Source organism: Polypterus senegalus, chromosome 11 (assembly GCF_016835505.1).
Source record: "Polypterus senegalus isolate Bchr_013 chromosome 11, ASM1683550v1, whole genome shotgun sequence".
Classification (NCBI taxonomy): domain Eukaryota; kingdom Metazoa; phylum Chordata; class Cladistia; order Polypteriformes; family Polypteridae; genus Polypterus; species Polypterus senegalus.
In genome coordinates this window covers 80744416-80770453 of record NC_053164.1, presented here as the reverse complement: position 1 = coordinate 80770453, position 26038 = coordinate 80744416, and the positions used below count along the sequence as shown (strand labels likewise).

Here is a 26038-nt window from a genome sequence, read left to right as displayed (position 1 = left end):
AGTGATGCTGGGTGATCGTGAGCAAGTCACGTCACCTGCTTGTGCTCCAACCGGAAATACAAAAGACAACAGCCAAATAATAAATAACAATAAATTAGCCCTGTTCAATGCATGGTGTGTATATGTTGGACGTTTACATTTGTAAGACATTTAGAAATGTTCATACTTTCTAAAGGTTTTAAGGTCTCAACTCTTTTTTTTATTACTGTCCAATTAATTCTGTGACTGGAGTAGACAGAGTAGCAAACGACACAGAATGTTGAAAGGCTTGATACCAGAAATGTCAAACCTGGGTTAGCTAAATAATTTTATTAGAATGTAGCAACAATTTGTGTTACATGAAGATAATTTACCATTTTTATCTTGATTTTTAAGAATTTTGTCTTCGCCACTACTATCATTTGCCCTCACCTTTTCCAGGTGTTCTGGTCAGTTAAGCCCCTTACCTATAGTGGCTCTGACAGGGAACAGGTCATCATTCTGTGCCATTTGTCATTGAAGCTGCTCCACTCATTGGTTGGTAATTGTCATTGATTATAATACCACTAAAGGAGCAAACACCAGTAAAAAAAGGTGAATTACTTGGAATATGAAGAAAGTGAGTTATGAATTTTAAATGGTGCCAAAAATATGAATATTTCTAAATGTCTTACGAATGTAAATCTCCAACTGCTGCTCTGTTATAAACACCAGCAAATTAAACAATGAGATCAATTCTAGGTAAAATGAGGCTGTGATTGTGAAACTGGTTGGAACAAAAACCAGTATCCACAGGGAATAGGTTTGGACATGACTGCACTATAACCTTGAATATTCATCAATGTAAACCATAAATTCATCTGTCCATTTCCTGCTTCGCTATAACAAATCACCAGTCCTTCATACTGCAAGCTCACCTCAATTAACCCTAACTCGCCAATCTTTGTGATGAGTGTGGAAACTGGAGGGAAATGTGCAAGCTGGCAATTGGACCTAGGGTTCCTGAAGCCGTGACTCACTGGATCACCATGCTTCTTCAAGAGTTAGCAAGGCAGTCATTTTATAAAGCTCCCTTCTGTAGTACTGATGCTCGCTGATGCAGTGCTATGTCACACGTACATGAACCTAGTCTGGTGTCTTCCTTTCACATCTCAAAGACATGCAGTTTTTTTGTGACTCTAACATGCTTTGTTGTGGACTGGTGTCTGATACCGGATTGTGCATCATGCTGCTAATGGAGTCTCTGGTGCACTGCCATTCCACAATGGTTAAAGCGCGGTCTGAAAATGGATTGATGGATGGATATTTTTTCCAGCAATTAACGGGGTAATTGCAAGTCATACAATGCACATAAGGTTAACCGTGTCTCTCTTCTCTCTCTGTTTGCAGAGCAATAGGCTGTCCTTGTGGTGCCCTGCCCTGATTGGGCCCTGGGCGGGATGGTTCTCGAGGGAAGCTCCGAGGCACTATGTCCCCCTTCTTCCCTGGATCTGCGTCAGTCTTGCAAAAAGACGACCTCTTCTTCCTCGTCACCTCTAGTGCCCGCCTCCCAGCACCACGACAACCTCATCATCAATGACAAGGATCCAGTCAAATATGGGGAGCTCATTGTACTGGGGTAAGACTTGAGCAGTTTGCATCTCTTTGCAGTTCAGTGACAGCTTTCTGAATTACATTAGCTATCTGAATGATCTATGTTGAACTGATCCATGATATGATGCAGTGGGATGATGGTTTAATGAATGAATGAATCCATTACACACACACTACCTATTCACTCTTGACTATTTTCGCTGTTTGCAATGTATGTCTGAATATGAATTTGCCTTCTAGCAGAAAACACCACAACCCACAGGACTCAGAGAAAGAGGCAGATGGATTTGCTAGGACAACTGAGGTCCTTTTGCATTAAAGATTTGACCCATACTCTACAAGATAGGGGCAAGAATGATTTATTGTTCTCTATATTCAACCCCCTTATCCTCTTTTATATTTTAATTGCTCTGTCCTTCCATTCACACTCAGGGTGCAGTACAGCTCAACAAAAAGTTGGATGGGTTACATATTGTATCTATGGTTAGTTTAGGAGATAACAGGAGAGGATGGATGTTTATAATAAGCACTGCTCACTGTATGCAGATAAATGTGCACTGTTTAAAAAAATGGTTTATCTATTATGTGCCAAGTTAACATTATTGTCTCCACATTATATTCTGCACTTACGTAGAAACAAAAGGATATGTAAGCCAGTTATGGTCAAGCTAGTGGTGAGAAATGAGGCTTTCTGCAAGGCTGTCCTCTTAGTATCTATTACTGGGAATGGCTGCAATCGCAGAAAGCAGTAAATTCTCAATTTTTATCTGCAGTTAAGACGTACAACTAAAATGATGTTAGTTAATGTTGGTGTTAACTAATAACCAAACTCTGTTTCTGTTTCACTCTTAGTTTTTCCTCCACCACCTGAGTAAAATCCAGAGCAGTTTTTAATATTCATACATGGCTTTACCCCGCTTGTTGCCATCATTACACATGGAAGATTAAAATCATTCAGAAGTCATAACTTGTTATGTTTCTTAAGAAAGGGATTGTAAATGGCAGAGATGCAAACAAGTTTACGGGGCATGACAAAAAAAATGGTCAGTTGTAGCCTGGACTGAAACACAAAGAATCAACTAACATAAACATGAATGCCAAAATCAGAAACCGGAACAAATCTAAAATCAAACCCCGATTTCATTTTTTTGCAATTGGTTTGTTTGCTTTTATTAGTTGAATCTTCCCCTTTTGTTGAAAACCTCTGACATTGTGTTCTGCTCCTGTTTTATAATGGTGACGTGATGATCAGTACCCTATAGTTAGTTGCTGCTATAAACAATATGCTGGCACCTATGCAAAATAACACATGAATGCTCACAATTAAACAGAATGGCAACATGGTGATGCCACCAGAATAACTGAATAACAATAAAATACTTCAAGTGAAAAACTAAACTTATCTGCACAGATCTTAAATAAAATGAATTCTAAAAAAAAACTTGAAACCCTAACAATATTGAATAAAAATCTGACTTAAAGCTATTCAAATCAGTATGTCCTGACAGTGAAAATATCACTAATATAGCACTGTCTATCTCATTAAAGAAACCCACTGCAGTATTAACAATTATTACAAAAAACAGCAGAGTACATCTAAAACAAGTAACTGGAACACCATCCATCCATTATCCAACCCGCTATGTCCAAACTACAGGGTCATGGGGGTCTGCTGGAGCCAGTCCCAGGCAACACAGGGCGCAAGGCAGGAAACAAACCCTGGGCAGGGCGACAGCACACTGCAGGTAACTGGAACACATCTGTCAAAAAACTAACAAAACAAGCAGTACATTTGAGCTAACAGCTTCCAAAATTGAGCCTTCAGGATTCATATTGTTTTGCAGTCATAACAGTAGAAGATATTATATTAATTTAAACATTTGAAGCTAGTTTTTAACAGGGAACTGAATCAGAAAAAAAATGTCCAATAATTAACGTCCACCCATTTACATCCCATCAAGTCTTCTTTGGCTGACAGGTTTTAGAACTTACATTGCTTCTTAAAGATCTGAATGACAAGTGAAAATATCATGATGCGGGAAATAAGAAAAAACAAAAGTTTTTGAAGGAATTAAAATGTCTTTCTGGTCTTCTGTAATTACAGTATTGACAAGAAGACTTGAAAGACAATATGTGGTGTTAAAAAAAAAAGAAAAAAGCGGAATACAGTAAAACTTGACAATTTCATCATTATTTAGACCTATGTCATCAGGTCACTGTTTTCTATGGTTATTTTTCTGTGAGCATGGCCATATTTATAGCAATGACATCCATGCCAGTCATGTGCTTCTGGCACAAGTAGCAGTTGGGGAACTGGGTGAAAGTTTGCTCATGGAGAAGCTTCTTTGTAACCCAAAGGTTCCAGGTTCCCAACACGCAAAGAAATTCCCTGGACTTAATACGCATAGAAAAAACAACATTGAGACCTTACTGTAAAGATTTAATGCAAATTTTATTTACCGAATTTGCCTGTTTTTTGTGTAAAATCCCCCTAATATGTAGCAACCCTTCCTTTCCCTATTCCACTTATTAAGGCGTTAGCTCATCTGTTTCACCCTCTAATAAAATCTTCCCTGATTGTTTCACCCCATCTGTCCAGTTTGTACATAAAAGCTGTAGGCATTGTCTTTGAGGTGTGGCACTTTGTCACTCCTTTATAATTTCGAAGTCAGTCATATATCCTTCTTTGCTGATGTGCCCATGGTTCCATCAGTTAAAATGCTGCTTCAAATTCCACTTAGCACAAAGATTGCACGCTGGAAAGTGAAGTAAGGTAAAAGGAGAGCTTGCCAAACCATTTACTGATGGCAGCTCAGCTGCGGCGGCAGTGGTCTGAATCGACTTCATCATAAGACTTATGTTCTTTGGTTGTAGGTACAACGGTTCTCTAGCTAATGGAGATAAAGGAAGACGCCGGAGTAGACTAGCGCTTTACAAGAGGCCCAAGGCAAATGGCGTGAAGCCAGACGTTATTCACAATATATCGACCCCACTTGTATCTAAGGTAGGTCAAGGAGATAGCTGGAATTGGTAGATATGATTTGAGAATATTGATCAAAGCAAGAACCTTAACCTTTAAAGCATGCTTCTGAGTCCTAAATGGTCAAGCACTGATCACCTGGTACCTTTACATGGCTGACTGATGCTTCCTGTACCTCAACCATATCTTAAACCACAGCCAGCTAAAGCTCTTCCAGGAAGAAGCATCCCTTGTATTTCCCAACAGGAATTAAAGGTGATCCCCCCCATCCCCCGGGGTGTCGCTGCATTTGAATTCTTATGGGAAAACACACAAAAGAAAATGACTGTCTCATTACTGGGCCCATGAAAGGTTGCCAGCTGTTGCTGAGTGTTCCCTTCTGTTTGGAAAAACATTTCCAGTAAGCAATCTTTCAGTGTCTTACCCAAGTCCTAATGACCAGAAAGCCTGTTTGTATTTCCATTGTTCATGACTGCCATTCTCATTTGGTTGTATTTATTGCCATTTTTTTACCTGCAGGCGCTCAGCAACAAGAGTCAGCACAGCATTTCGTATACATTATCAAGGAGCCATTCAGTGATCGTGGAGTACACACATGACACCAACACGGACATGTTCCAGGTAAAAGGGAAGCTGGGCAAACTGAACTAGATAGGGCTACCCTGTACTTGAGCCGGACACAGCTTTAGGATTTACCTCTTATGAGATAAGATACATTCACTGGGTTTGGGTCACTATCTTTATGGACAAGCAGACTTAATGGCAATTCTTTTACTGTTATTCTTCTGTGCCAAGTGTGCTAACACCATTTAAAAAAACGATGAGACCTACTGTCAATGGTCTTGACACAAAATGCCTGCAGACAAATGGTAAGAGAATGCCACCTGCTGGAAATTCCTACTGAACAGTGATGATTGTATTGGTAGTCAGATTGTTAAAATCCCATCATCATCATCATCATCATAACAGTTTGAGGTGTGCTGGCTAGAATAATTGGCACGGACCGATTAGTTCAATAGTTTTATCTTGGTATACTGTAAATAACTGAATGTATCTGTAGTTTTCAAAGACAAAGGATGTGATTGTCTATTTAAGCTATAATAGACCGAAACCATTTTAGTGTGGGAAGGGGCAGGTAGTGATCAAAATGTTTTAGTCTGGCTGATAGCGGAGCATAAGAAATTAATATGAGAGGCATGTCTGTTCATCTCAGCAAGTCAACCAAAATGTCCAGGTAGCCATTTTATGAATTTACTCTTTACATGCAGCTGCAGCCCACCTGGTACAAGGCAGGCAGCAATGCTGTAATGGACACCCTTATAGTATATGGCTGAAACACACAAATGCTACACAACAAGTGGCTGATGTGTCCTGCTTCTTACCCACACCTTGCAACATGGTGTTTGCCCCCAGTGTCACACTCACCTACACACATCTAAGGATTTAATATTCTTGCTTACTTGGTGTTTCTCATTTGTCTGTTAAAGAGTGTTCCTACTACAAGGACACCAACAGAGAAATCCCTATAGCACTCCATGCTGTTCCTTCATCATGGCCCTTAAAGGGCTGGATGTTTCAGGCAGCCTCCATGGTTCATTCTTTTTGCCCAATGCCACTTGCAAAGGCTTCAACTCCCTGACACCCTACTCAAGAAAAGGAAGACTAAGGAAATGTATTTCTTTATAAAATACAAGTAACCTTAACATACTTATGTTTTAAAAGATGAGTATTGTTAACTTAATAATAATCCAATCCAGTGGTTCCACCAATAAAAGTACTTCAGAAGGTCCCCTACAGCACCCAACCATTTAAAAGTCGCGAGGGTAGTAGAGGCACCAAGAGTCACTGAAAAGGATATTCACCAGGGGCGCAATTAAAGAACTGGTTTATTGATTCTGGAGAGGGTGATGGGAAATGAGAAGCTGTTGGCATCCCCTGAGATATACAGTATCCGTATTCATCAGCTTAAACTCCCTTAAAGTTACTGATGAACCCTCAGAACACATCAATGCCTTTCTTACATGATGATACAGGTTGCAAGGTCAGTTTAATATCATCAGTTACTGCTCTTCAGGGAGGCTAGTCAAGTGTGGAGATGAAATTCTCCAGCTAGCTGACTGGATTAATGCCAAAGTGTCAAAAACAGTAGTGCAAGATTTGTAAAGATTTGGGAAGTGGTCGGCTCTTTTGTCTACTCATTTGCTGTGCATGCAGTACATTTATTTGGGTAACATTTTTTCCGAAGTTACTACCAAATTATTATTCTCATCATCATTGGCCAGCATCCCTCCAGAGTCCAAGGTTTGAATTCTGCTCCCTATCAATGTCTGTCTGGATGATGGTTAGCTACCATATCCCAGAGACCCTCAGAAGGCCCTAAATTGATCCATTGTGAGTGTGTCTTCTTGAGTATAGACCAGGGGTCCTCAATCATGGTCCTGGAGGGCCGCAGTGGCTGCAGGTTTTTGCTCCAACCCAATTGCTTAATAAGAAGCACTTATTGCTCAAGTAACACTTCTGCTTCACTTTAGTTGTCTCGCTCGTTAAGATTTTCAACCCTTATTGCTTATTTTAGTCTTAATCCTCTGTATTCTTGGTTTTTAATTGCTCCTAATTAGCAATAACATGCAAATGACAAGAGAGACCAGCATTTCTCCATTTAACTTGTTACCATTGATACCTGTGTGTATTTATCATGCACATTTGGGTTTAATTAAATACTTGGAAAGAAAATGAAGAGAAAAAAGTGAAGGACTGAGAATTACTCCTCCATTTTAGCCTTCAGACCGTTTGGATGATATCCTTTGAAAGGGGAAGAAAATCTAGGATATGAGAATGACCTGACATAGCAGAGTTAAAACACTAACAAGCCATGAAATTAAATTATTGACAAGAATTGCTTTCTAGTTAAGTAACCGGGTTAAAACAAAAACCTGCAGCCACTGCGCCCCTCCAGGACTGTGATTGAGGACCCCGGTATAGACTTTGCCTGATAAACTTCCAAAATAAAAAACAAAATGAAAACCTTGTCCAGTGGACTTCAAGGACTGATACTATCCTATTGTGTTCTTCTTCTTCACAGATAGGGCGTTCTACAGAAAGTATGATTGACTTTGTGGTGACAGACACATCCCCGAATAGCCAGGGTGCTAATGAGGGCCAGTCAGCCCAGAGTACCATTTCACGATATGCCTGCCGCATCATCTGTGAACGCAACCCACCCTACACTACAAGGATCTACGCTGCTGGGTTTGACTCGTCGAAAAACATCTTCCTTGGGGTGAGTTGCCACAAAGAGTCAAGTCTGTGATCACCAATATGCTTTGGGGTGTTGTCCTGAGAACAGTATTTTAATGTCTCCCAATACCCACCAAAGCTGATTGCCAATTTATTTTACATGATAATTTAATAGAAAACACCTAAATGCTTAATTTTTGAAATCTAGAGTGATGGGTGAGTGAAAGGCTAAGTGATCTCATTCATGTGTTTTTAGCTGCATTAAAAAATGTTTAGAATCTTACCGACTTGACAGTTGTCAAGGCTGCTGCCTCACAAACACTGAAGGAATTGTGAAAAAAAGGCCTGAAATAAGTGAATCTTAGTTATTATATATCCTTTGTCCAATTCCTGTTGTCCCATTAAGTTAATTCATGTGCTATTGTGAAAAATTTTAATTCATCTTTCAGTAAACTGTGAGCCATCCGTGATCTCAAATTTGGCTGTCTTTAACAATTTTCCCGAAGTATGGAAAAAAAATTAACAAATCATTTAACATAACTACTGTAACAATTACATACTCAAATATTGATTTATTGTCATCTTTTTTTATTTTGTTCATTTAAAACACATTTTACATCTTTTTATTTAATAAAGCTTAACACACTTGACAGCAAAAAGTTCAACATTCAAGACAGTTTTCAGAGTAGAGCTGCTGATAATCCTTAACAAAATGGCCTGCTTTCTACATTTAGTTAGGGTGCCTCTGAGTCCCTCCTGTGGGCCCGTCACTAAATTGCAGACCAGAACATCCTGGAATGAACCTCTTCAGGAATGCCATTGGGTGAGATTGTCTTTTGCTTGGAATGGGACAGGCCTGGTAAACCTCACTCAGTTTAAGTCACCATCACACTTCACGACTTTTGTAATGATCTTAAGTCACAGCCTTCAATTACATAGTATTTAGAAAAGTACAGAGAGTTGTGGACAGTCGTGGCGCGTGCCCGTGATTGTCAGCTGCTTCTTGTGATACCTCCAGTGACCAAGTCATAGCATTTTGGTTTTGTCATAAAGAGTTGAAAGTAAACTGGGTAACACTTTACATTGTCCATAATTACACTGTAACTACTATGTAATTACCTGTATAAGTACAGTGTAACTATGAGTTATTACTCCGTACTTACTGTGTAATACAAAGTAACATTATAGTTAATTACTTAGTTGTCGTTGTTATTCCACAGTTAATATAATTACAATGTAACAATTTATCACTGATCGCAAAACAAGTGTACTTACATAGTTACATTGTATCTGTACTTTCAAAATGTAATAAAAACATCAGGGTATGTAACTACAACTATGTAACAGATGTTCTATGGTCTGGGCAATTGTAGCGGAAAATTGTAGTGATAACTGCATAGGTTTTCAATGATATTTCAAGATCTGTTTTAAATGGTGAAAACACCTTTGCAAAATAGTTAACGCTTTTCAGATCCATTATCCTGAGATGGAATTCTGTCTGGAGGCACCAGCAGACCCCCGTGACTATGTGTTGGTATATATGGGTTGGATAATGGATGCATGGATATGTGTGTAAAATTTGTATATTCTACCCATGTGCCCCTATGTCTTCTTCATGGATTTTACTGCCACATCCCAGGGACATGTAGGTTGGGTTACATGGCCATATGTGTGATAGCGTGAATGCTAGTATGTTTGTCAGTGGGCCTTGCAATGGGATGGCTCCCCATCCTGGGCTGTTTCCTGCTTTGTGCCTGGTGATGCTCGTAATGGCTCTGCGACCCTGTGTACCTTGATTGAATGATGCGAGTTTGGCAGTATTATGTTAGGGATGGGTATAATAATAGCCCAAAAAATTCAACAATAAATAGTGTAACACAAGTACAAGAATGTGACAAATGCTTGTTTAAGCAAAACATGTGAAGGTGGTGCCCCTCTAGATTCTGGGAAAAAGTGTTAACCATTTTGCAAAGGCGTTTTCACCATTTAGAAAAGATTTTGAAATATCATTGAAAACCTATGCAGTTATCACTACAATTTTCCGCTACAATTGCCCAGACCATAGAACATCTGTTACATAGTTGTAGTTACATACCCTGATGTTTTTATTACATTTTGAAAGTACAGATACAATGTAACTACAGTATGTAAGTACACTTGTTTTTGGATCAGTGATAAATTGTTACATTGTAATTATATTAACTGTGGAATAACAATGACAACTGAGTAATTAACTATAGCGTTACTTTGTATTACACAGTAAGTATGGAGTAATAACTCATAGTTACACTGTACTTATACAGGTAATTACATAGTAGTTACAGTGTAATTATGGACACTTAATGTAAAGTTTTACCGCAAACGGTTATGACTTAATTATATCAAAGTCACTAGATATAGTGGTGGCTGCTTAAGAGCGTAAGAGTTGATAGCCAGCGAACACACAAACATAAAAGCAATGAATATCCTGTAATGCCTAAAACACAGTGAAGAGTAAAGGCCTGTTTATAGTCGTGCACAGAGGACGTGCACTTGCTTTTTTTCTAATTCAAGCATTCAGTGTGCAGCACTGTGCAGTTGTAGTCTTTTCCCCCCCTGTTTTTTTCTTTGCCTTTATGTATCGATCTCACAGATATTTCCATTTCTGCCTGCACAAACTTCATCTTTGCCCAGGGTGTGGATGATTTCTCCCCATGAATTTGCACACATTTGCCCATCTCTGTGTGCTTTTAATATTGGATTGTATAGATGACTGTTGCATCAAATCACTTCACACAACTGTTCCTCGATTGAGCCCGTGTCTCGTCTGGAGCAGGCTTAGTTGACATAGACAGGACGGTGTGGTGACGACAATCTGGATATGTAGGATTATGTTGAAAGTTAAAAAACTGCATTATTTGATAAATCTTGATATGTTTTCAAAACACCTTAAAGACTAAAGTTCAGCACCATATTTACTATAGACACATTAATATTATAAAATACTAGCTGTGTAAGCCCATGCTGTAAAAATCCCAGGGTCCTAGAAACTATTGAAATCATCAGAAAAAAAAAACTGAAATGTAGAGATGTCAGGTAATTGAAAGGAACTACTCTGGGCATCTCTCTCCTAGGAGGATTTGTTTTGCCGATGTGCTTGCATCACTTGTGCGTTAGCGGCGGAAGGAAAAGTAAAAGGGATACCGTTTTGCCAATGTTAGCAGCTAAGCGACTTTGTCTTTCTTCTACGGTTTCGTTTTGCCGATGTGCTCGCCCTTACTCCCATTCCGCCTCTCACTTCCGGGCCAGAGAGACACACACACTTCCACTCGTAGACGTTTATATATAAGACTAGCAAAGGAAACTGTTTTAAAAACACACAATGTAACAATTTCATGAATAGCCATGCCTCAAATAGCATGTTATTTGGTCTTCACTTAATTTTGACTTTCCTTTGAATGCATTGCGTTCAGAACATTGCTGGCATCAGTGTCTGTCAGTCAGTAAATATTGCTATCTCTTTTTCGTCATTTGACTGTTTTATATAAAGAAAGACAAAGCTCTTAATTCATTTCCTTGCAAAGCACTGATCATAATACATGTACAGTACATGGTGCACATTATAAATATATTTTCTTTTAATTGACATCATCAGTAATTGTTGCAAATTATGTATTTGCATATACTTGCCTTTTCTGACTGATTTGAGAGTCACAGAGGACGACAGTATATCTAATCCTTTTGCTAGCTATTTTATAAACATAATACAGTGTGCCAAATGCCAAATACTAAAATAACATAATCCAGTTCTTCAGTTTGAAGACATTTGCATGAGTGGTGTAAAATAAACAATGAAACAGAACCAAATGGTGACTAAAATGCAATATCTTTACAGTGCTTTTGACAGCTCAGGTTAACAATTTTGAAAAAGCTTTTACCAATTCTTAAAACAGAATTACAAAACAATTATTAACAATTAACAGAAGCTACTGTATATTAAAAAAATTTGCATTTATCTACAATGGCATGTGAAGGATCGCTGTATCCCATTGTTGGGCAAATTTTCTAGGGGCACCGTGAAAACTTTTGTAAAATACAGTATTTAAAATTGGTAGTGTTTTTGAACTTTTGGTTGATTAAAAAGATAATGTTTAAAAATATATATTTTATGTTGGAAAGACAGATAACGAAACACTTACGGAAATGAAGTCTAAGAAACGAGAGAGACTTCAAATGATTGACAAGGAAATGCGCGAATGTCTTTCGAACATTGATCCTCGCATCAATCTCATATGTGCTGAAAAACAATCTCAACGTTCACATGAATTAAATTTTAAGATTTATCCTTTGATTCCTTTATTAATACAATGTGTTTCAAATTTGTAAAATTAACTGGTTTTATTGGCGATTGTCCATAGATTGTGGCGTCACAACTTTATTTATGGGCAGTCCCTCAGGTGCGCCACGAAAGAAAATTGTTGGACTTAGTGCGCCGCAACTCGAAAAAGGTTGCCTTTCACTGCTGTATCCCAAACAAATGCCACATGCCAGAGTTTAAAGATGTGAAAGAATGCTTGCTAGGAAGGGTAATATATAAATAAAGATAAACATTGTATAGACATTAACTAATCTTTTGGAACAGTTGTGTGTTTTATTTAACTCCGGATATACTTGCATTTGATCACTGATGCACTCTACCTAGAAAACTTTATAAGTTAAACATTGCAAAGTGCTGTTTCTTAAGGGGGCAAATGCAAAGTAATGGTGAGTACAGAAGGACAAAAAAAACCACTAAACAAGATAACACAGCACCGTAACTTAATCATTAAGGACAGACTTTCTCACAGTCAAAGCTAAATTCACCTACTAAACAAAAATACAAAATCAATATGAAAATAATGCAGTTTACCCCATAACTTTGAGGAAAGAAAAACACAATGAAGGATGCTGTTCTTATTCCTGTTTGTAATGTTCTAGTAGTGGGGAGTATGTGAAATGAAGGAATGGGATCTTAAGACGTTTCGCGGATGTCTCACTACTGGTTGATGTGAATTAGGGTGAACTGCTAACACCATTTGTGTGGTGATTTGACACTGACAAAGTATGAGTATTTTCTGGGCACAATTTAAGCAGGCAAACGTGCTTTTAGAAATATGGCAGTCACTGCAGTTCCTTAACTCCCCAACCCTCTACTGCTGAATATTTTATGGAACCTTGCTTAGCAGGGACCTGTTTTGCCAAGGACGCATAAGAGCACACTGCAAGCGCTGCATGTGCCATAACATATGTTATCTTTAGATGCTGTACATCTAAGCGTTGCCTCTTCTGATCCTCTATTTTTATTTTTTCATGCTTGGCATCACCAGGTTACATGTCGACGCAGACATGCTTAGAAAAGAGCACTGGAGAGTGAGTGGATTTTATTTAAAGTTCAGGAGAAGTTATGGAAAATGAAGTAAAAGTGCTGAAAGTTGCAACATTGGCTATTACGTATTAATTTTTATTAAATATTGAAATTAAAATATTATCAATATTATATTATAAATATTTTCCAGCCCTATCAGCCTTTAGAGTCGCTGCAAGAATATTATGAAAGTGTTTCAGAGTATGCAAATGGAGGAGAGGCTCAAACTTTGGAGCCAGCACAAAGCGAAGATAAAAAAAAAAGATGAGCCGAAATTGCAATTGAAGTCAACATACCCAGTAAGCACTGGTTCAGTCACTAGGCTAACTATGGATGTTCATGGTGATTGGCTGGCAAAAATGAGATGATCCTGTAAACTTTTGTGATATAATGTGAAATTTGAATCTAAGTTAAAAAGTTGTAACTGAATCATCAGTCACCCCCTGGCAATTCCTATTTTATAGTTTAGAGGCAACATGATTCAGCCACCACTGTACATTTGAATTCTTGTCTGACTAGAAATGGTGTCGGGTTGCATGAGGTGATGCCAGCATCATGTAATCTCACAAGGACAAGTAGCCAAAAAAATGAGAAACGTTTGAATAAAGGCATCACAATATTTCTGGACTGTGGTAAACATTTTGTATATGTGTGTTTTTAAACAAAATTTACTTTCTGTATATAAATATATGCTTTCTTACATTCAAAATCATTAAAAAAAACATATGGAATGTAAAAAAAAGCATGGGTCAGACTCCACTACAAAAGAGAGTTTTATCCTAATGGGTGTCCAGTCAGAAAGGTAGCGCACTGTTTCCTAACTAATTGTAATCCTCTAATTCTTCACTTCTACTGTCTAGGAACGGGCAGCAAAGTGGCGGACTTCAGATGGCCTGATGGATGGCTTGACTACGAATGGCGTCCTGGTAATGCACCCCACTGGTGGGTTCAGTGATGACCCCTCCCCGGGTGTGTGGCGCGAGATCTCTGTTTGTGGGAATGTGTACGCCCTTCGAGAGACCCGTTCGGCACAGCAAAGGGGAAAACTGGTGAGTGTTTGGGTGCTTTGGAGGATATGGTCTCATAAGAGTTAATCCTTTAACCAGGCAGTGCCAAAGCAGAAAATGAAACTCATCAGGTGTTTCCTCTGGTGAATTTGAACATAAAGTCTGCATTCATGTTTTGTTTAATTGGCTGTGCTAATGTCAGACTTGTGCATTTGAGGGAAGTAGGTGACCCTTAAGTCTCTTGTACCTGGTGAAAACAATGGTATATGTTGCTGGTTTAGCTGAGAACGTTGCTGAAAAGACAAGGTGGTCCACATAAGCACATCACCTGCTTAGAGCATACAGTATATGAAGACATCTCAGAAGACCTCACATGCTCTTGGAGCTACGGAGAGACGTAGAGGTGTTCACTGTGCATATCAAATGTCACCCAACCTCTCAGAACAGCTGCATACAGAACAGGTTATAGTGAGGACCAGACTTGTAGCATTCACACATATTACTGTTTCATGAAATGATTCTACTAGCAATAATGTACATTTGTGTGATTTACAGGAATGTCTCAACCTATTCGCCATCATGTTCAACACATGTACCATATGTGGCACATACATTGTCCACAAAAATTGTATATAAGTATATACATAGCAGTACCATTAGTGTTAACATAATTTTGACTCACCCTGTATTCCTGTGCTTTTTAATGAAGTTGATGACATTATGGAAAAGTAAACAAAATAGGAAGGCAGCATTAAGCCATTAAAACAAACAAATATTTATTCAACCATGGCCAGGAGCTATGATCTGGAATGAAACTGTTGGTCAATCCTTCACAACTGCTCCTTTCCAATGAATCCTATCCTTCCACATTTTCATTCTGTAACTTGGCAGAAGCTGAAATGTTGATAATGGCGCGGTCAACCCAGAAATGCCTGATGGGTTTTTTTTTTCCCTCCTTTTCTTTGCCTGGCTTTTATTTTCTGACTTTTCAAAGGTGTGTCTGACATCATCCTAAAAACACCCAAGGTGAGTGCCTTAGTCTGAAAATATGCGAGGAAAGAAAGCATTCCCTTATAAGAAAACCAGCCATACAGTTCAAAACTGTGGAAGTCAAGAGAGGACATGCAATATCGTTATTTTTTTTAATTTTTCCTCGAGATAACATACTAATTTTATCGAGATCTTGAGAAAACAAACTTTGTTTTCTCAAAATAACTGAATAATTGAACTGAGATCTCAATTAAACAAAAGATCTTGTTTTTTCAAAATGATGAAATAATTGTATCTAACATTTAATGTTTCGCTTATTGAAGCCACATCCTGTTTGAAATGGCAGAAGAGCAGGACTGTATTGATCAGCGCATCACATTTTTGTTCAATCAAGGGCTGACGCAGGCTGAAATATGTTTATGCCTTAGTTTAGAAAATAATAACGTTAGTGTCTGTCATTTAAGAAGACGGTTAGCAAGGCTTTAGCTGTATAGGCGTCGCAAACTAAGCGAGCCTGATGCCAGGAGCAAAGGTTAAGTTTCGTTTTCTTGAGATCTCGATAAAATTAGTCCTTTATCTCGAGGAAACAATTTTTAAAAATAACGATAATGCACGTCCTCTCTTGGCTTCCATAGTTTTGAACTGTTTTCGAAAGGGAATGCTTTCTTTCCTCGCATATTTTCAGACTAAGGCGTTGGGTGTTTTTAGGATGATGTCAGACACACCTTTGAAAAGTCAGAAAATAAAAGCCAGGCAAAGAAAAGGAGGAAAAAAAAAACCCATCAGGCATTTCTGGGTTGACCGCGACATTATCAACATTTCAGCTTCTGCCAAGTTACAGAATGAAAATGTGGAAGGATAGGATTCATTAGAAAGGAGTAGTTGTGAAGGATTGACCAACAGTTTCATTCCAGATCATAGCTCCTGGCCATGGTTGAATAAATATTTGTTTGTTTTAATGGCTTAATGTTGCCTTCCTATTTTGTTTGCTTTTCCATAATGTCATCAACTTCATTAGAAAGCACAGGAGTATAGGGTGAGTCAAAATTATGTTAACACTAATGGTACTGCTATGTGTATACTTATATGCCATTTTTGTGGACAATGTATGTGCCACAGATGGTACATGTGTTGAACATGATGGCGAACAGGTTGAGACATTCCTGTAAATCATCTTGCACATATGAAGTATGTTTTGTGAATAAATTGTTTCCGCCATTCAAATGTTATTTCCTTTGCAAATACCTGGATTTCTGCATTAATTGCGTATAAAAGCGAGGTCTATTCTTCAAAGAGCCACAATAATGAACATAATGAGTCAATAGCAATGACCTGAAAATTGCATACTACGAGGAATTCAACCTATGGTTAGTACACAACTGAAGACTAAACTTGTGCTCCACCTTAACTCGCTAAGGTTACATCCACACTACCTCATTTTCATCTTCACCCACACAGCATTTCACATAGCTTACAAAAGAATCCACACAAAAATGAGTGAAAACGTATATGACATTAGATGTTTGCCTACACCTGGCATGCATGCATCTGCAGAAAAATCCTTGAAGCGACTGGTAAATTATTTGCCTTTTTGCACATGTATGCAGCATTCGAAATGTCCAAAATCCAACTTAGATGCACACAGGTAAGCAACACAACTAGCACCATGGAAAGCAACTCTTCCACTGTATGTCGGCTATACTGGTGTATGTGGTTTTCTTCCGTGAAGGATGACTAATCAGGCAATTACACGGAAAGAGAAGGATCCACTCATCAAAGGCCTATTTAATAAGCACAAGAAATCCACGCATGATTCTAAACTACATTTCTGCCTGCACACATTGCAATGTTAGCATTTTCAGAAGTGTTCTCAAAAGTCTCATTTTTCTTGGATTTAAAATGCCAGGGTTATGTGAACAAAGGGGACTGATATCTTATGTTTTTAAACGAAGACATAGTAGTGTGGATGGAGCTCAAGTCTGCAGCTCCAGACTAAACCAGTTCTCACCTGCAGTGCACCCAAACAAACCATCTTGGCCCTCTACAGGTGAGAAGCAATGTTAACCTCCTCCTCTTCCTCCTCCTATGCTTTAATGCCATACTTGGATCAACTCCGGATCCGCCCTGGGAAGGCTTCAAAATATGGTGGTGAAAGCGCTTATTGTATGCAACAGTAACTTGAAATATTTTATATGAACATTAAATTAAAATTGCATAAAAGTGATACCAAATGTATTAATAATGAAATTTATTAATACATGTAGATTAACAAAAGTGTGATTTGTTAATAATGAAATTAAAAGTAAGCCTTTGCTAATAGAAATGAAATGGTTAGAAGGCTAGGCTAATTTTTTCCCTTTCAAGTTATTGATTTAGAGCTAATGGAGATCAGCGCATACTCCTAACCTCCTCCTCCTAATGGAGTATTGTAGGGCTGAACGATTTGAGGAAAAAAATGTAAATGCAATTTTTCTAACAGATACTGCGATTGTAATTTGATTTGTGGTACATTTTTTAAAGTCAAGCTTCAGTTCAATATTCACTGTGTAATAGATTTAAAACATGATGGACCATTACCACAAGAGATATCATCAAAATAATGTTTTAAATTCTAATGCAAGGATGGCATATTTAATTGGCAAAGAGCTTAGAACAATCAAACAAGGAGCAATTGTCACCAAAGCTGTGACTTGTGGCTCAGGAGCAGCACATACATATTGCACAATTTGTAATGAATAGAACATCCAGCATGTACACATATAACTTGACAAACCACAGAATAATTTTCAAAAAGTGATCAATAAATACTGTATAATAGAAATAGAATCTAAATGTTACACAAAATATTTAAATATTGCACATTCAAATAAAACTTTCATTCGGAGAGTAACAGCATTTAACTTTTTTTCACAAACACTTCCGCTATAAGATATAGTGCAGAAGAGTCCAAACAACATAATACTTTGTGACACTAGAGGGCACTGTTGCTCCTTAAACCCCTCAGACAAACATCCAAGACACCAAGTAAAAGCACTAGAAATAATTTTAATTCTTTTCTTCTTGATATATTGTGCTTTAAGCACCTCCACCACCACAATGTACAAATCAATAATCAATAATTACAAAAAATCAATCCTCCTCTCCCAGCAGCTCCGTCACTCTACCTCCCAACTCCGACTCAGCTTGCTGGGTTTCCCATAGTCCTTTAAATAGTCCTTGACCCGGAAGTGCTTCTGTCCGTCTGTCCATGTGATTCAATAGCACTTCCGGGTCAGATGAAGACTTATATTTTTTTCTTCAGCCTGGAAGTACTTCTGTTCTTCCATCCCCGTGACTTGGGAGTACAGGGAAAATAAATAAATAAAAATAAAAATCCCCACGTCTCCCAGCAGGGCTGTGAAGCCAAACTCCATCTCCCATTGTGCCCGGTGGGAATACGGGGCACCTCCATGCTGCAGGCAAGACGCCATCTAGCGGCCTGGATGTGTTGGTCGGGATGAGCTGCCGGCCGTCCATCACAACTTGTTTTACTGACATCTCAACTTCTTCTCAAAATTCATTGTGGTCTTTACAGATTTTCTTGTCAAGAACACCAGCATGTCAACCTTTGCTGGTTTTAGACATGTATGCTGACACGTGACTACAGCACTAAACAGTCTGGTGGCTGAAATGCATCACAATTTGCCAGCCAGTTTGGTCAGCATCGGAAAGTTAACATTGTGTACAAGAGGTGTCAAATTAGCCAAAAAATAAGTTTTGAATATTGAAATGAAAAATAAGTAAATATTCGAATATATTTGAACTTAAGTTGACGATGCTGGGCGTAACATGTATGCTTGTGCTTACTTTTTAATACTTTTCTACGATAGTAATGGCAGCAGCTACAGCAAGAACAAACACCAACTTATAAAAATAAAAAAAAAATTCCAGCGGTACTTGGACAAGAAATCAAACGAGCAATCAAAATCCCAAGTAGCTGCATCCTATAAAAGGGAAGCATCAGCACCGCCATGTAGTTTTTAGTCTATTACTGACGGCTAGATGTACAAGCTTAAGCTGCACATAGAGCCTGTTTGGCGTGAAAGCACAATCTTATCCCTCACCCAGTGTGTGCGCTTTGTAAAGATTTAGGCTCCTTTTCATGGCTGCCTTTATGCTTGATGTCCTGAGGATCAAGACAAGTCAGTTAGTAAGACCATGACAGTGTGAGAATAGTGAAAGAATTAAAACAGCAGGCAGATTGAAAGCAGACTTCTAACATTTCGGAGGTGCCCACTGCACAGTAGGCAGCGGCAGGGTACATTTAATATCACAGCATTCAGAAAAAAGGAAAACCTTTGAACCCATCACCCAGACTGATCTTAAGGTGGGCCTTTGCATTTCTGTGGCAATGCACTAGTCAATATGAATTTGTAATTTTAAATATAGAGAATCTATTGCACTTTTTTTTTAAAAAAAAAAGAAAGCACTGATTTCAAAATAAGTGAACAGCAGAGATGCTGATGTGCTAATCAATCAACCACTAGTTGGAAGAGATGATTTATAAGGAGAGGTTGGCGCCACTTTGAGCAGCAGATGAGCCCACATCAACAGAGCAGACCTCTCGCTCAGACGCCACACAATCGAGTTAACAGAAGAACAGCAATAAGGCCTTGAAAATAATAAAACCAGCCAATAAGTGCATTGCAGGCTTTAGAATATTAACCGAGTGCTTCAGACTATACTAATAACACTTTGACATCAGAACAGTACATCATCACCAAGCCAGACAGAATAAAACAGAAGAGACAATGTAGCAACTGTGCGACACAGGCCCACAGATCAAACTAAAACTGTTTCCCATATGGAGCTGCCTCCTTACAACTTGGTTAGGATTGTCCATGCCCAGCTCAACTACAGTAATCAAACTTGGCACGTTATTCAGTCCCGACTCTGTTTAGTACTTTTGCTCATACTGTTTGCTGAACTCTGTTGCCAATATGAAAATCAGGTACGTAGACCTGTAATTAAGGAGCAGGGCAATGCCCGGTGTTTTGCAATATCTGCAACATTATGTTTTGAAAGTAATGCATAATACTTTGTCATTATAAATGGTCCACAATGATGACCTCCTGCTGAAGGCAATGTCTGCGCCAGTTAACCAGTTTGGGTATGATATGTGATCATACTCGCTAGAAGGGCATCCATCAATGAAAAAGAAAAACACAAAAAAAAAATCACCTATTCGGTTCTTTGTGAATCTACAACTACGTACAATATGTACATTTTATACAAAAGAGTATTTTTCCTCATTAAAAAAAATATCAATGGATAGTCCTTGCGGTCTGGAAGCCCTTCGACAGTGACGAGTGTGTCTTGTGGATCAAAGAACACAGCATTTCAGGGAAAACAAATGTTTTGAAGTGGTCTAGCTGTGAGTTTTACTAATGAAGAAAACAAGTTAGCTAACTATTCAAAATGACAAAAAAGGCCGATTGTGGAAGTGAAATGCAAAAACATCTGTAAAACACTGCAGCTTTATGTAAAATTATGCCAAAAATAATGGGGATAAAATTAAACAACCGTTCTTTTACAGTTGAATGTCAGCTTTTGCCTTTACGTTTTTAATAATAAATTCAAATTACATTTGAATAGCAACAATCAATCTAACGGCCCTATTGGTCAGACACTCTGGATAACATATGTCCTAAATCAAAGCCTTTGCAATTTGCTAATCGCATTGTTTTAAATCGCTATTTCGGGTTCAAATCATTTAATTGAACCAGCAGCAGCGAGCACATCACACCCATCCTGCTCCGTCTTCACTGGCTCCCTGTACCTTACAGAATCGAATATAAAATCCTACTAATAACCTACAAAGCCTTAAATAACCTCGTGCCAAACTACATCAGTGACCTTCTCCATCACTATGTGCCTGTCTGCCCACTAAGGTCCTCTGATTCTGGTAATCTTGTTGTGCCCCGCACTAATCTACACTCCATGGGTGACACGGCCTTCAGCTGTATAGCTCCCAGACTGTGGAATGACCTACCAAAATTAATCAGATCAGCTGACTCCATGAATTCTTTTAAAAAAACAACTCAAAGCTCATCTGTTCATTAAGGCTTTTAGCTCTACTTGACTTTATTACCCTTCTCTCAGTTTACCTCTCTGTCAAGATGCTCATGTAACCTGTGTGTGTGTGTGCTAAACCATCAATTGTGTTGTCTGTTAGGCTTTTTTTTCTTCTCTGAATTCACTGTCGTAATCTTCTTTATTTATTTATTTGGTTTGTACAATGCTATATACTTTATACCCTACTGTTCTTTCTTATATTCTGTAAGTGCCTTGAGCATGGGAAAGGCGCTATATAAAAAAAAAAGTATTATTATTTATTATTAATCGTTCAGCCCTAGCATATTTACTTTTTCATCTGGAGTTAAACAAAAAAATACAAATCCTAATAATACAGAGAAGTCCGAATTTAAACCCATAGCTGCAGTTCTTACTTGTTTTGTGATTACCACATACACTCACCTGAAGTATTATTAGGAACACCATACTAATACGGTGTTTGACCCCCTTTCGCCTTCAGAACTGCCTTAATTCTACGTGGCATTGATTCAACAAGGTGCTGAACGCATTCTTTAGAAATGTTGGCCCATATTGATATGATAGCATCTTGCAGTTGATGGAGATTTGTGGGATGCACATCCAGGGTACGAAGCTCCCGTTCCACCACATCCCAAAGATGCTCTATTGGGTTGAGGTCTGGTGACTGTTGGGGCCATTTTAGTACAGTGAACTCATTGTCATGTTCAAGAAACCAATTTGAAATGATTCGAGCTTTGTGACATGGTGCATTATCCTGCTGGAAGTAGCCATCAGAGGATGGGTACATGGTGGTCATGAAGGGATGGACATGGTCAGAAACAATGCTCAGGTAGCCCGTGGCATTTAAACGATGCCCAATTGACACTAAGGGGCCTAAAGTGTGCCAAGAAAACATCCCCCACACCATTATACCACCACCACCAGCCTGCACAGTGGTAACAAGGCATGATGGATCCATGTTCTCATTCTGTTTACGCCAAATTCTGAGTCTACCATTTGAATGTCTCAACAGAAATCGAGACTCATCAGACCAGGCAACATTTTTCCAGTCTTCAACTGTCCAATTTTGGTGAGCTTGTGCAAATTGTAGCCTCTTTTTCCTATTCGTAGTGGAGATGAGTGGTACCCGGTGGGGTCTTCTGCTGTTGTAGCCCATCCGCCTCAAGGTTGTGCGTGTTGTGGCTTCACAAATGCTTTGCTGCATACCTCGGTTGTAACGAGTGGTTATTTCAGTCAAAGTTGCTCTTCTATCAGCTTGAATCAGTCGGCCCATTCTCCTCTGACCTCTAGCATCAACAAGGGATTTTCGCCCACAGGACTGCCGCAAACTGCCCTTTTCACACCATTCTTTGTAAACCCTAGAAATGGTTGTGCGTGAAAATCCCAGTAACTGAGCAGATTGTGAAATACTCAGACCGGCCTGTCTGGCACCAACAACCATGCCACGCTCAAAATTGCTTAAATCACCTTTCTTTCCCATTCTGACATTCAGTTTGGAGTTCAGGAGATTGTCTTGACCAGGGCCACACACCTAAATGCATTGAAGCAACTGTCATGTGATTGGTTGATTACATAATTGCATTAATGAGAAATTGAACAGGTGTTCCTAATAATCCTTTAGGTGAGTGTATACTTGCGTTTTAAAGTTCTCCCGCAGATAAGTCGGGGCTTGATTTTACCGTATAATTTCCGGTATTTTATAATGTCGTTGTATATGTCGAATGCAGAAAACTCACGCTATTGATCCAAGAGATTGAAATTCTAATGCCCACCTGAGAGAGTAACCACGGAGCACACTGCCTTGTTTTTCTATGTATTGTGCCTACATGACCACACGGTACTAACCAAACTATTCCAAAGTGACATTTGCACCGATTTGTGTTTTTTGTATCTCACACCCTCGTACATCTTTGTCGTGAGAGCAAACCAATTTTATTTCTCGTCAAAAGGGAGCACACTCTTCAAACATTCAGAGTCTGAAGTATATGAACCACTTAATTTAGTAATTGGTAGAGCACTCTTTAGCAGCAATACACATCCATAAAAGAGTCCATTTAGCTGCTCCTCAGACTTGCTCAACAACTACAAGTTTTATGAGTAATTAATGCAGATATCCAGGTGACTCTTGACATGTTTGCAGACATTTTCATGGAACTGTGAAGGTGTAATTAAACTGTCTCAACTGACAGATCACAACTTTATAAAGGGTAGAGGGTAGAGGATTTGCTTTACTTTCTGTATTTTCTACTTGTGGGAATTAGAAGTGAATGTGTGAGAATAAAAACACGCTCTTAAGGTTCACATTAATCACTGCTGCAGGGCTGGGTTGCTTTCAGTGTTACTTTGATGCTTGTAATTTACAATACCGGATCCAAATTATGGTTGAACTTGTTAGTGCTCTCTTAACCACAGTCATACTGATTGAGGAGCCAGGCTTTCATTTTGGCGAGGCCGGGTCTTTAAACCTCCTACTATTCTTATAGTGGTAGACACAGAAGGGGAATGCACTTGGAAAAAATGTCTTTTAAAGCACAAAATAAAAGAATTATTCTTCATCAGTAATGAGTTATTTAGGAAGTGAACCAATTCTTAATTGTACATTAAGTAAAATGAATTATCCTCACCACCACAACCACAAGACACTTTCTTAAACACACACACACACTCACGTCATATTAATTTATAGTTAAAAGTCTCCAGAATGCAGGAGAAAAACAGAAAACACACAGACATGGAGAAAACGCAACGGACAGAAGAAAACGAAGCAGGGAACTGCACACTAACCACTGCACCACGGAGCCACCATTTGCCTGCTTACATTTAATTCACCAAACTTTTATCAAAGTAATAGAACAAAAAGATCATTAACATCCCTAGTCACCCTGTCACACTAGGAGAAATAGACGGTCCTCTTATCATATTCTACAAACTTTAGTGGCCTACTAGCAAATTAAGTAGCCTACAGTGCATTCTCTCATTTGTTACCACACCAAAAAAAAGAAGAAAATGTCTGGGTGAGAATAAAGCCGGCCACCTCAGCACAGTGTGCCTAACATTATGCACCATTGACCCCTGGTGGTGACAAAAGGAATAGAAGAACAACTGCCAAGGGAAGACTGTATGAGAAATGTCACAGGAGCACTGGCTCCTTATAAAATGGGTAGAAAGCAAATGGATGAGTTTCAGCCTTCTGCCATTAAAGGTTTTGCTCCCAAAAAGCTTTACTGTAAAAGAGACATAAATGAGTGCACACACAACACTGGATGGTCGACCGGCTTGATTTCCAAAAAAAGCGTACCTAAGACTCCTACTCTCCTGCATATTTCAGTCTTCAATGGACACACTCTGGCTTTTGTGTGGTCAACAATGCAGTAAATATAATTTATATTGAATGCGTATATTGTGGTGTGATTTGTATATCATCATAAAGGTATCTATTTAAATCTACTCTATATATAAAATCCTAAGCCTAAAAGTTCGACGATTTTATGTCACATTTTTTGTCACGCTTTAAATTGGGCTTATTTTAAAACCTACATATATATGTTTGGTATCATTCTTTTCAGAATTTATCGAACTTTAATGTGATGTTGTTAGATTTTCAGACCCTGGACAGGTGGAGATATGCTTTAGAGAGGAGAGGAATGAAGGTTAGTAGGAACAAGACAGAATACATGTGTGTAAATGAGAGGGAGGTCAGTGGAATGGTGAGGATGTTAAGAGTAGAGTTGGCGAAGGTGGATGAGTTTAAATACTTGGGATCAACAGTAGAGAGTAATGGGGATTGTGGAAGAGAGGTGAAAAAGAGAGTGCAGGCAGGGTGGAATGGGTGGAGAAGAGTGTCAGGAGTGATGTGTGACAGATGGATATCAACAAGAGTGAAAGGGAAGGTCTACAGGATGGTAGTGAGACCAGTTTATGTTATAATGGTTGGAGACGGCGGCACTGACCAGAAAGCAGGAGACAGATTTGGAGGTAGCAGACTTAAAGATGCTAAGATTTGCACTAGGTGTGACGAGGATGAACAGGATTAGAAATGAGTACATTAGAGGGTCGGCTCAAGTTTGACAGTTGGGAGACAAAGTCAGAGAGGCGAGATTGTGTTGGTTTGGACATGTGTATAGGAGAGATGCTGAGTATATTGGGAGAAGGATGCTAAGGAATAGAGCTGCCACGCAAGAGAAAAAGAGGAAGGCCAAACAGAAGGTTTGTGGATGTGGTGAGAGAGGACATGCAGGTGATGGGTGTAACAGAACAAGATGCAGAGGACAGAAAGATATGGAAGAAGATGATCCGCTGTGGCGACCCGTAACGGGAGCAGCCGAAAGAAGAAGATTCCGTTTTGAAATTATAAACTAAAAAATATCAAGAACTCACATACCATGAGATGAGAGTTTGTGCCAAGAGATTTAACCACGGCCGGTGCCGGAAATAAAAGACAAAGAGTAGGACAACTGCTGTATAGGCTTTTAAACGTTCAAAGCGCCACACAAAATGCAGATCATGCGGCACGGCGGCAGCAGCTAATTGTGCAAAGAGGAGGTAAAAAAAAAAAACTTTGTTTGCCATTGTATCACCGTTCAAGAGGGGGTTTTGGGGTGCATTCAGCCAACCTCTTCACAACACGAGTGGCAGAGACACAAAGTGGCTGGCACGCGTACAACAGGCTGGGCTGTGGGGTTGGTGAGCAAAACGAGGAGGGCACAAACCCCCTAGTAAGAAAAATAATAATAAACACAAGCACAGGCCAGCTAGTGCACTCTGCTGCTTTTGAGA

At 39.0% G+C, this 26038-nt stretch overlaps 1 protein-coding gene across 3 annotated transcripts in view; it reads left to right on the top strand.

Moving 5' to 3' along the window:
* Positions 1-26038, top strand: part of peli3 (pellino E3 ubiquitin protein ligase family member 3) — a 96120-nt gene that overhangs the window by 57498 nt on the left and 12584 nt on the right. For all 3 annotated transcript variants that reach the window (XM_039769157.1, XM_039769156.1, XM_039769155.1), the window contains exons 2-6: positions 1369-1597; positions 4447-4576; positions 5072-5173; positions 7635-7832; positions 14033-14221. In XM_039769157.1, the coding sequence (XP_039625091.1) occupies positions 1419-1597; positions 4447-4576; positions 5072-5173; positions 7635-7832; positions 14033-14221 (798 nt within the window). In that variant the 5' untranslated portion in view covers positions 1369-1418. The remainder of the gene's footprint in view (positions 1-1368; positions 1598-4446; positions 4577-5071; positions 5174-7634; positions 7833-14032; positions 14222-26038) is intronic.